The sequence below is a fragment of the Nerophis lumbriciformis genome, linkage group LG19 (genome assembly GCF_033978685.3).
Source record: "Nerophis lumbriciformis linkage group LG19, RoL_Nlum_v2.1, whole genome shotgun sequence".
NCBI lineage: Eukaryota > Metazoa > Chordata > Actinopteri > Syngnathiformes > Syngnathidae > Nerophis > Nerophis lumbriciformis.
Window position 1 is genome coordinate 8,054,125 of NC_084566.2, and position 13,246 is coordinate 8,067,370.

A 13,246-nucleotide genomic window follows, 5' to 3' on the forward strand; every position below is an offset into this window, starting at 1 on the left:
CTTTGAGTCACTAGAGAAAATCGCTATATAAATATAATTCACTTCACTATGTCAGGTGTTTTACCACTTTTTAATAAAATATTTTTGATTCTGAATGAATGTTAATGAGAAAAGGACGTTTACATGTTTTTAAAGTGTTCACAATATAAACTATATTATATATGTATTAATATTGTGTGCTTAGAAATTATTGTTTTATAAGAAAATAACTAAATAGATGAATAATATAAGACCTTTCAAACCACATGCAATTTAAAACTTCAAATTAGGGGTGTGTGCGTGTGTATCCGTGTGCGTGTGCGTTTGTGTGTGTGTGCGGGTGGGTGTGTGTGTGTGTGTGTATGTGTGCGTGTGTGCTCAAGAAATAAATGAAACATTTCATGCCCCATTTTGAGTTTAACGCGCTATATTTTTTAGTAATGAATTCTGCTTCGTGTTCATTCTTTTAATTTTGCTGCTCACAATGCACTGCTGCGCTCACGTGCACTGACGTTATAGGCCAGCAACCAGTGTGTTGCTTCCGTGTTCCGCCCTCCAACAGCAGCGTGAGTTGTTTCCTCCCACATGAAAATATAATGTGATGTTGTATTTGTGGCATGTTGGTTAATATTTAATCAGGAAGTCTTCTTGTTAGAAGCCTGGGCACTTTTCCAAGCTGTTAGGGACGGCAAGCCAAATTAATCCGCTTTGTAACAAAGCAAATTCCCCTTATGCTGACACACACACACACACTCACACACACACACACACACACACACACACACACACACACACACACTGGGCTACCAGTGGTCTGAGCATAGTCAGACTGTATTCAGGGATTAGTTGCAGATCGCTTGAACTGGGCAGTACAGATTTTAGCCTTAAACAGGACTCAGACACAAATACACAACAAGCGGATTAAGAAGAAAAAATGCCTACGGAGGATCTAGAAGCCAAAACATATGGAGCAATAAAAACATATTTTGTCTACAGGAAGTCCAGTCGTAAAAAATCTATATTTTATGTACAATTATACAACCCTGAGAGGGACAAGCGGTAGAAAATACATGGATAGATGGATACATATGAAAATATTTTTTTGTTTTTTTATTTAGAATATACAGTGCATCTGGAAAATGTTCACAGCGCTTCAACTTTTCCACATGTTGTTATGTTAAAGCCTTATTCCAAAATGGAATACATTCATTTTTTTCCTCAAATTTACAGACAAGACCCCATTATGGTAATGTGAAAATGTTTATTTTAAACATTTTGCAAAAGTATTAAAACTAAATAATCACATGTTAATAAGTATGCACAGCCTTTGCTTAGTACTTTGTTTATCCAACAATTACGGTCAATTACGATAGGTGTGCCACAAGCTTGGCACACCTATCTTTGGGCAGTTTTGCGTGTTCCTCTTTGCAGAACCTCTCAAGCTTCATCGGGTTGGATGGGAAGTCTTGGTTTTCATCCAGGGTGTCTCTGTACATTGCTGTATTCATCTTAGTCTAGTCAGGGAGGTGACCAAGAACCCGATGATCACTCTGTCAGAGCTACAGCATTCCTCTGTGGAGAGAGGAGAACATTCCAGAAAGACAACCGTCTTTGCAGCAATCCACCAAGGCCTGTATGGTATAGATACCAGACGGAAGCGATTCTCTCGTAAAAAAAAAAAAAATGCCAAAATCCACCTGAAAGACTCTTAGACCATGAGAAATAACATTTTCTGGTCTGATGAGACGAAGATTGAACTTTTTGGCGTGTATGCCAGGCGTCATGTTTGGAGGAAACCAGGCCAACACCACCCCTACAGTGTTAAAGTTAAAGTTAAAGTACCAATGATTGTCACACACACACTAGGTGTGGTGAAATGTGTCCTCTGCATTTCACCCATCCCCTTGTTCACCCCCTGGGAGGTGAGGAGAGCAGTGAGCAGCAGCGGTGCCGCGCCCGGGAATAATTTTTGGTGATTTAACCCCCAATTCCAACCCTTGATGCTGAGTGCCAAGAAGGGAGGTAATGGGTCCCATTTGTATAGTCTTTGGTATGACTCGGCCGGGGTTTGAACTCACAACCTACCGATCTCAGGGCGGACACTCTGACCACTAGGCCACTGAGTAGGTTTGTGAAGCATGGTGGTGGAAGCATCATGCTGTGGGGATGTTTTTCAGCAGCAGGAACTGGAAGACTAGTCAGGATAGAGGGAAAGATGAATGCAGCAATGTACAGAGACATCCTGGTTGAAAACCAGCGCTTCCCATCCAACCTGATGGAGCTTGAGGGGTGCTGCAAAGAGGAATGGGCGAAACTGCTCTGCGCCCAATCACCAGACCAGGCGAACCGAGCAGGGGACATCAATTCCCAGCTCACCAACCACAAGCAATCATTGTACATGTTCAGTGCGGGTCGTTAGCATGGTTAAAGTTCACAAGTACAGAAAGCAATTAACATGTTGGTAACAAGTTGTTGTGCTGACTTTGTTCCAGGCGCTGATCTGTTCTCCAACTGCACAGAAGAGTGTAAAGCACTTGGTCACTCTGATCGCTGCTGGATGCCGAGCTTCATGCCCACTGATGGGCGGCAGGGCCCAGACTACCGCAGCAACCTCCATGTGCCGGGTATGGACTCGGTCCCGGACACAGAGGTACTTCAAAGCTCTGAACAAACCACCAATAAGTCCTTCTTCACTTTTGGAAAGGAGACACAACACCAACATCTTCATCATCATCACCACCATCATCATCTTCACGGCACCAAAGACAAGAAAGACTCGAAAGTCTTTCTGTCTAAATCGTCATCTTGTTTAGTGAGTATCCTGTTTTCTCATCTGCTGATCCTATTAGGCTCTAAAGAAAATCATTTAAATTCAATTTTCTCTGTGGATTGGCTGCCGGAAGGAAGCGTGAAATTAATTTCAACATTTGACCCTCTCTTGGCGTCTTGTCAGAGTGGAGTGTCTGTCATGCACTAAATGACCAATCACTGCATGGATGTGGTTGAAAAACACCTTATTAGTGGGAGCCTGTTGGCCTCCCAGTCAGGAGGTTGAGGGTTCAAATCGCTGTGTTTTCTATGTTACAAAAAAAGGGCCACAGATGTGCGTAAGGTTCCTTTTTGCAAAAAGACGCACTTGTAAAATGTTAATCAAAGTACCAATGATTGTCACACACACACTAGGTGTGGCAAAATTATTCTCTGCATTTGACCCATCACCCTTGATCACCCCCTGGGAGATGAGGGGAGCAGTGAGCAGCAGCGGTGGCCGCGCGCGGGAATCATTTTTGGTGATTTAACCCTGTTAATGAATGAATGACAGAGCCCTTCATATGAAATGTTACCACAAACGTATTCCCAGGCCCTTCCTGCTCAGTCACTGATAATTATGAACATGATATCAAATTCTGGAATTTTGCCCAATATTCACAATCCTTTTTGTGAGACAAAAACATACGTCTTTCTCTTTTCTGTGGGTTTAAAATTGTGAAAAACAGCGTGTACGAAGTAGCTAACAATGCAGGAAATGGGGATTCATCAATTACGCCTATTAAGCCCTCTAGAAATATATCCCAAAACTGCCAACAACGCTCCATTTACATGCCGTGACCTGCATATTAACCAAGCTATAGCGACATTGTTATTGTAAGTACTTTTCTGGCATAGTGACACATTGCCTTGCTCACCCTGCTCCTTTGACCACTAGTTACTGGCTAGCTTGAGCTGCTAATAATGCATATAATTGGTACTAACTTGCCATTAAATAAAAAAGAAGAAGAAGCTTCAGCTTCTGCTTTATTGCCATTGATATAGTAAAAGTTAATGCTAGATTATAAAGCATGCATGTCACATATATTGTAAAGGATTGTGGCTCCAAGCTCTCAACTTGGCTCTCAACAAATATAATGCAGCCTAGAACCATTGCAACATCACAAGGATTATTCTGAATTTAGCAGATCAAGAAGAGCACAAGTGCTGAAAGATACAACATCCCATGAGCGGACATTATAAGTAACTGTTTTATGTTCTTATTTGAGACATTTATGTTCTTATTTGAGACATTTATGTTAAAAGGGAACTGCACTTTTTGGGAGGGATTTTGCCTATCGTTCACAATCGTTATGAGAGACAAGAACACACTTGTCTTTTTTTTAGGATCTAAAGATGATAAAAAAACGCTTGAAAGATGTGGCTAATGGGAGTCACCGTTGTAGCCTCTCTGGTCAACAAAAGCACCATGAGGATTCTAACAGGAACTCTCGTTTAACCCTTTTTCGAATACGCATGCACCTCCTGGTACCCTAGCACCTCCAAAACCCTCAAATCTAAACTCCAAACATCCCAGAACAAGCTAGTCAGATTACTTCTAGACCTCCACCCCAGATCACACCTCACTCCTACCCACGTCTCCAAAGTGAGCTGGCTCAGGGTGGAGGACAGAGTAAAACAACTTGCACTGAGCCTAGTCTATAAAATCCGCTACACCTCCCTGATACCGAAGTACATGTCAAACTACATCCTTAACGTAAATGACCGCCATAACACAACACCAGAGAGAGCTCCACTAACCACGTTAAACCCAGATTCCGATCTAACAAAGGTCTTAACTTATTCTCTTTCTATGCCACATCAATGTGGAATGCGCTCCCAACAGGTATAAAAGAAAGGGCATCTCTATCCTTCTTCAAAACCGCAATAAAAGTACACCTCCAGGCAACTTCAACCCTAAACTAACACCCTCCCCGGATTGTTAATAATCAAATGTAAACATCAAATGTAGATACTTTTCTTATGCCTTCTGATCTCTCTCTCTCTCTCTCTCTCTCTCTCTCTCTCTCTCTCTCTCTCTCTCTCTCTCTCTCTATGTCCACTACTTTCTGTACATATCCTACCAAGTCAGACCTACACTGTTTCAATATCCATTTCCTTTTTCAATTGTTGATGAGTGATGATAACAACTAAACCCCCCCCCCCCCCCCCCCCCCCCCCCCTCCACACCCCGAATTGTAAATAATAATTCAATGTATACACCCTGATGATTATCTTGTGTGATGACTGTATTATGATGATAGTATATATGATAGTATATATCTGTATCATGAATCAATTTAAGTGGACCCCGACTTAAACAAGTTGAAAAACGTATTCGGGTGTTACCATTTAGTGGTCAATTGTACGGAATATGTACTTCACTGTGGAACCTACTAATAAAAGTCTCAATCAATCAATCAAAAAGACTTCAAAGCCCTCTAAAACAACTTCAAAACCCTCCATCAAGGTTTTATAAAAACACTGTATGTCTGTATATAATGTAGGAACAGACATGGTCATAACAAAATTTCATTTTATGCATTACCATAACTTTCTTGCTCAGTGCATTTATTTCTGTTTCCATAGCAGCGAAATTCCGAAAAGTCATGTGGCTAAGGCATTTCATTTTAGCTTATGACGGCTGACTTGTATTGTCAAATGTCTGCATGCAAGCAAGGTTGCTATGTTGTTAAGAATGAATTAAAAACAGCAATTGTCAGCAGGCAGAACGTTTATTATTATAAGTGATTTCTAATGGTGTAGAAATGCCACATTGTCAATCATCAGACATGTGTTGCAGTCAGGATAAAAAAAGATTAGAAAGTTGGAATGAAAAGTGTGCAAATAATATATTTATAGTTTAATTTGAAGGCCAGAGAGGAGCGTCTTTGATTAGGTGATAATACCTGATTATAATTCTGTCAAGCAGCGCCTGAAGAGTCCTCTGTCATCAGCAGACACAGCGAGATGAAACTATCAGCTGTCAAAGTCCTGCTGCTGGTTGAAGAGCACAGCATGCTGGGAAAGACAGCAGGAAAAATGTTTCCTCTTGCCTTTTAATTAACGGTTTGGCAGCGTTCCACACCTTTCACTCTTCACTCTATATCAAACTGTCTTGGAGAAGAAAGCACTCCTTCTCGAAAGTACTTCTCTTTTCGTTTGCTGGGTGATTTCCTGTGCAGCGTTGGGGGCGTGGCTTACAAACATCAACACAAACACGCCATAGCTCCTCCACTGTTACATTTTGCAACGTTCATAATAGAAAGACTCCGGAATGATCCACAAAGTCTAAATAAATATGTAATATGTAAAATATAGCCTCAGGTGATATACATATTAATACAGAAATGACATGCAAATGATAAAGATGTTTAGTATAATGAATAAACAATCTTTACACATAATCTAGAGGAAAATGTCCTGAAATGACTTGTGTAGAAAATAAAAGCACTTTATTGCTTGAGGAAACATTGCCGCTGATGATCTTTCTTGTGTGTCTGAGTGCTTTAGTATAATATAATAATGTTTTTAATACAATTCTTTATATGATTGTGACTAAAGCAGGAAGCAGACTATATGGATTAGGTTTAATCGAAAATCAAACTAATACACAATAGTGTTACTGTTAAACAAGCATGTATGCTAGTTTATCCTTCATGCAAGAATTGTTTGGTGAAAATATGGGTGTCCCGATTCGTTATTGATATCAGCAGAAAAACAAACATCTAAATGTACTCCAATAAGCACACAAGGATGTTTTTTTCTTGTATTTTAGTCAGGTCATTTAAAAAAGGTAACATCGTAGACTACAAGGAGCTAGCAGCTACACAACAGCTATATAATAATCAGGGGCGTCCATGATAAAGTTGCTTGGATGGCAACATATGAGTGTCCGCCCTGAGATCGGTAGGTCGTGAGTTCAAACCCCGGCCGAGTCATACCAAAGACTATAAAAATGGGACCCATTACCTCCCTGCTTGGCACTCAGCATCAAAAGTTGGAATTGGGGGTTAAATCACCAAAAATGATTCCCGGGCGTGGCCACCGCTGCTGCTCACTGCTCCCCTCACCTCCCAGGAGGTGATCAAGGGTGATGGGTGAAATGCAGAGAATAATTTCACCACACCTAGTGTGTGTGTGACAATCATTGGTACTTTAACTTTAACTTTAACTTTAAGTGCACAATAAATGGTAAATGGGTTAAACTTGTATAGCGCTTTTCTACCTTCAAGGTACTAAAAACGGAGCAGTGAGCAGCAGCGATGGCCATGCGCAGGAATCATTTTGGTGATTTAAACCCCAATCCTAACCCTCGATGCTGAGTGAGGCCATTATTACAGTCTTTGGTAAGACTCGGCCGGGGTTTCAACTCACAACCTTCCAGTCTCAGGGCTGACATTCTAACCACAAGGCCACTGGGCAGCTCTAAAGTAGACATAAACCTTTAGTATATTAGGCCCCTGGACATTTTTTGGCCCTAAACATGATTTTCCATCCATCCATTTTCTACCGCTTATTCCCTTTGGGGTCGCGGGGGGCGCTGGAGCCTATCTCAGCTACAATCGGGCGGAAGGCGGGGTACACCCTGGACAAGTCGCCACCTCATTATTCCATATTTATTATTGTTTTTATAGACTCCTAAAGGGCCTCCAATCTAAACATAATGTCAAGTCCACACTTGAATGGTAAATGAGTTATACTTGTATAGCGCTTTTCTACCTTCAAGGTACTAAAAACTGTTTGACACTATTTCCACATTCACCCATTCACACACACATTCACACACTGATGGTGGGAGCTGCCATGTAAGACTCTAACCGCGACCCATCAGGAGCAAGGGCGAACCGTCTTGCTCAAGGACACAACGGACGTGACTAGGGTGGTGGAAGCCGGGGATCGAACCAGTAACCTTCAGGTTGCTGTTCTCCCAACCCAATAGCACACAAGCTAATATCTTTAATTTAACAATAATGTCTAACACACAACATTTCTCAATATAAACAAGTATTAAATAATTATAGTTATTGTTTACGCATCCAGTAACAAACGTGATCGCATCATTGAACTTACTGCAACTAATGAGCATGACTTAATGAACTACTGTGGCCACTGCGTGTCGTCAAACACCAATTAACACTCCACTTCTAACGCATACATCTGTCATGTTAGTGTTTTCATACCTACCAAAAGTTCTCTGTTTGACTCATTTCAATTGCTAAAACCTTTTCTAGCATTCCAAACTACAAAATAATAAAGAAATGTGCTATGGTTCGTGCTAATAATGGATTAATATCGGTATTGCCCAAAATTTAAGGCTCCAATGTTGGTATCATATTGGAAGTGAAAAAGTGTCAGGACACCCATAGGTGAAAATTAAATTAATGTAACGACCTACTTGTGTTGTCATATTGATGCCCAGAATTCAGGTGTTTGTGATTAGTGGATAACTAGAAAGTGTTGTTCATGACTCAAATGTCTCTTGTGTTCAGAGTAAAGATGTGTACTGATTCAGTAGCATTTCATGGTACCTTGTAATCAATACTGTTACTCAACAGGTAGATACTAATTTTCGGTACGTTTAACAAATGGTAATGGTAATAAATGTAAATTTGTTTGATAATAAAATAATTGTTTATGTAATATTTTACAGTGCGCTGATAATGCAACTGTACTGTCCAGTTGTTATATTTAGTTTCCCTACACTTCTGAATACCATTTGCAGTTATGCATTCATTTCAGTTTGTCCTATGTATGTTGCCATAATCAGAAAGTAGTCTTTGCCAGTCTTGTCTTTTGTTGAGTCCTAACAAGTGTTTACACTGTAAGTATTGTACTAATTACCAGGGCTGGTTCTAGGCAAGCATAAATGAGGGGGCAGTCAGAAATGTGAAGGTGGCATCATGTATACACGTTGTTCCATCATCCCAGCACTATTTTTCTGTGCTAATACAGTAATAACATTGCCTTCTTCATGGAATTTAAATGTTAGCTACAGTAAGAGCCTAATTTATTAAGATCCAAATACCACACACTAAACAGCGTGTGCAATCTATAAAATAGTATGTACTATTAGTGGCTGTGTTGCGTGTGATTTACTAAGACTGTGTGTACAATTAAAAATGGTGCAGACTGCTTTATTTAAATGAGGATTTTCTGTGTACTATATGGGCATCAACGTGGGTGTCCCACCTGAAGAAGCCACAATTAGATGTCAATCTCTCAGGAGGGAAACTACAAAATTAAAGTAAAATAAATGTAAAAAAAATAGTATCATGCATCCACATTTTATCAACCATCACGTTTATCTTAACTTGATGGCCTAATTCTTAGACTGAATTTAACCTATAGGACTTCACACACAATAGTCAATATTTACCAAACTGAAAAGTACAGCAGTATTTTAAATAATACAAAAACATTCTTCTCAAACTAGTTTATCCTCAGGTCGCTACAACATGCCTCAAACTGTATTCTCCACTAATTTACACAGAGAAACGTAACAACACTGCCTACACTCTTCACTTTTTTTTTCTAAGTTGTGTTATACCCTACCAACTGACGAACAGTTTCTTCTGTTCTTTAAGATTATATTTATTTCATTGTGTGCTCTTTGCAACTGACTGTTTTTGACAGATCACCTGAAGCAGCAAATACACGCAGCTTTAACTTACAGTCTGCAGATTTCAGAATCGATGGCTCGCCTGCTGATGGCATCATATAGCGTCAAAAATAAAATGTGTCCTCTTCACGTTATCCCAGTTCACACAATATGATGCAGAACACGTTAAAGCCACACTTTTTTGGGTTGGCGTTTCTTCTTCTTCTTCGTTGTTTTACGGTGATTGCAGACTGAGCTAGTGCATTCCCGCCACCCTCCAGATGTGAATGAACTTTTACCAACAGCTTACAATCTGAATGTGTACGCCATCATACATTATTTTAAAATAAATAAATATATCATTATTATACACACACACATATATATATATATATATATATATGTATACTTTTTTTTAAATATAAACCTAGATATGTATTTGTGTCGAATTTCTGGAAATCATTAATAATATATACTGTATATATATATATATATATGTATATATATACTGTATGTGTATATATATATATATATATATATATATATATATATATATATATATATATATATATATATATATATATATATATATATGTATATATATGTATATATACATAATTCCCCCCGCCCCCAAAACACATATCTAGATTTATATTAAAAAAAATGTAAATGAAAAAAAAAATACCTGCAAAACATGAATGCTCCTGTTTTTCCCAAATGTTGCGTTTTTGAATGACTTGCTTTTCACTTCTTGACTACTTGACAAACTCATACTTAGATCGTTTAATCTTAGGTTTGAGGTTTACCACATACAGTAACTCCTTCTCTCCCCTTTCTCGTTTTTTTAAGTTTTTCATGTACTTACTCACAGGTGATGCCTTTTATATCCAAATATCGAGCTGCACTTATCACTATAATTGCTGTTTTCTCAGACTTACAGTATGCTTTGCTGGAAATTACAGTTTATGACTTCAGCCATGAAACATACAGTTTTCTTTTTTAACAATTAGCGAGTCCTCCTGGATTCTACAACACATGTCCACAACTTTATCTCTTTGCACTTTTTAACTGCCTCTGCATATGATAGTTCATCTATCCACCGTTCTTATTTTCTGTATTTCAGCTGCCTTTTTTCTTGCCTCACAGTCTGTGTGGCCAACACCGTGTGCTCCGCCACAATTGTCACACTTCTTTTGCACATGCTCCACACTTGCATATTCATGGCCTTCCCACATCTTACATGTTTGTTCCACTTTACAATAAGCCGCTACATGTCCATACTTCTTACATTTGTAACACCGCAGAGGTGGTGTTACAAACAACCTCACTTAATACCTCATGTACCCTTTAAATACAAATTTAGGAAGAATTTCCACTTGAAATTCTACGAATATTGACAGGCTATCTACTTGTTCTCCTCCTTTCCATGCTTTTAATCTCCTCATATTGAAAACTTTCCCTCCTTTAATTATCTCCTTCATTTTGTCCAAATCCTCACTCACAGATTCTACCTTTGTCCCCTCTGCAACTTATTTTTTACCAAGACTTTTAAGTTTTAATGCCTTTTCTCTTTGCCCCTCACTCTTACACACTATCATTAGGTCACCGATGTAAAGTACATTAGCCCTCTTTAATAACGAGTAATTGCACTTGGTCCTACTTTTTCAATGTCCTGCCCTTCCTTGAATTTTATTATTACTTTGAATTCTTCCTCCCCATTGGTCTTCTTTCGCGCAGCTTTATTTTTCTCTCTGTTGCTTGATGAGCTACTCCGAAACCTCTTCCTGTGAAATCGTTTTCATCAAAGTCACTGCTTTCCTCACGAGGACTCAAATCCCTTTTCGACCTTGCCATTAGTAATTGATCATTTACCCTCCGACCATCTCAACTCGATTTTCAACTCTTTTGCGGCCTCACATGTTTTGACGCTGCCGGCGAGACGTTCAACTTGAACTTCCCCATCTCAGAAGGAAAAGCATCTAATTGGCCCACCTTCTCTGCTAATTCCCACCCTCTGTCTATTGTACGCTATTAAACAACTGTGATTGGATATCTTCTGAACTTGTCCCACCTATTTATATAACAAAATTAAATATGATTGGCTTTTGTTTCTGACAACTAATAGTCTCGTTTTTTAATTTGTCAACACTGGTTTACTGAAGGGAGGGGGGTGATGAGCGGACCCTCACACAGGCGATGGACAGAAAAGAGGAAAGATGATATTATACGAGTGTTGTCGCGTGTCCCTTTTCAGCGGATTTCGCCGCTACTACAGATCATTTTGTGAACTTGTAATATAAATGTTTTGTGGGTTTATTAAAATGTACTCTCTCAACCTCAAACATTTTGATCGGAGGCGGCAAGACATTTATTTGAGGCTTATTGCACACCAGCTGTTTGATTGTAACATGCATCTTAGTTGTAGTGTAACGACGTTGTTGCATGGTTATGCAGCAGGAAACTTCGGAGGCAAAGTGCAGGTGACAAAATTATTTATTGTCTATGAAACATGCAAAAACTACAAAAAGACTAGCATGCTGATTGCACGAGAAGCTAAGCTAAGGAAATTGATAGCGTGGAAGCTTAGTATAAAAACAGACAAACAAAAACAAAGCTTAGCTCTGGAATCGTAGGAATAGATGTCGTAACTGTTGCGTGGAAACAAATAAGACAGCCAGACAGTGTGTGGCGAAAGACAGGAATATGTAGCTCTCTGATTAGTGCCCAGGAGCAGGTGAGCGCCCCGAACACTAATCAGAGGCATGTGAAACTAATCAGCACCCATGGAATCCAAAACACAAACCCAGGGGTGCTGAAAACAGAACTGAGGTAGTCAAACTAACAGAACAAAACATGATCCAGACAACGGATCATAATATGTAGTTTCCATTAACACATTTGAAAAAGTTGAAATTGCCATGTAAAATTGCTAATGCTAATCAGTAGCACGTATATGGCCTATCCCAGTGGTTCTCAAATGGGGGTATGACAGTATGAAATGATCACAAATTAAATAACATCATCATAAAAATAATCGTAAATACAAAAAAAAATCTATAGTCTAGATCAGTGGTCCTCAAATGGGGGTACGCGTACCTCTGGGGGTACTTGAAGGTATGCCAAGGGGTACGTGAGATTTTTTTTAAATATTCTAAAAATAGCAACAATTCAAAAATCCTTTACAAATATGTTTATTGAATAATACTTGAAAAATATGAATGTAAGTTCATAAACTCAGTGTAGCAAAAGCTCAGGTTTCTCACTAAAATGTCTGTCAAAAAGAACTGTGAAAAGAAATGCAACAATGCAATTATCAGTGTTGACAGCTAGATATTTTGTGGACATGTTCCATAAATATTGATGTTAAATATTTCTTTTTTTGTGAAGAAATGTTTAGAATTAAGTTCATGAATCCAGAAGGATCTCTATTACAATCCCCAAAGAGGGCACTTTAAGTTGATGATCACTTCTATGTGTAGAAATCTTTATTTATAATTGAATCACTTGTTTATTTTTCAACAAGTTTTTAGTTATTTTTATACCTTTTTTCCAAATAGTTCAAGAAAGACCACTACAAATGAGCAATATTTTGCACTGTTATACAATTTAATAAATCAGAAACTGATGACATAGAGATGTATTTTACTTCTTTATCTATTTTTTTCAACCAAAAATGCGTTGCTCTGATTAGGGGGTACTTGAATTAAAAAAATGTTCACAGGGGGTACATCACTGGAAAAAGGTTGAGAACCACTGGCCTATCCAATATAAATTAGCATCGAGCAATCACATTTTGTAAAGTTGAGTCTTACTTTTAAAGTGCTTTCTTTTAGGCATGATTGCTTTGATGGCATGGAA

At 38.8% G+C, this 13,246-nt stretch overlaps 1 protein-coding gene across 3 annotated transcripts in view; it reads left to right on the top strand.

The window, feature by feature from the left end:
- pcdh10b (protocadherin 10b) overlaps positions 1-13,246 on the top strand; it is an 875,015-nt gene that overhangs the window by 26,539 nt on the left and 835,230 nt on the right. For 2 of the 3 annotated variants that reach the window (XR_012050988.1, XM_061979599.2), the window contains exons 4-5: positions 2,472-2,603; positions 2,684-2,791. Coding sequence is in view for 2 of the 3 variants with exons in the window: in XM_061979599.2 (XP_061835583.1) it covers positions 2,472-2,603; positions 2,684-2,775 (224 nt within the window). In the remaining variant the exon portion in view is untranslated. Of the gene's footprint in view, positions 1-2,471; positions 2,630-2,683; positions 2,792-13,246 lie in introns of all 3 variants that reach the window. The other variant, XM_061979600.2, reaches the window with a different exon arrangement.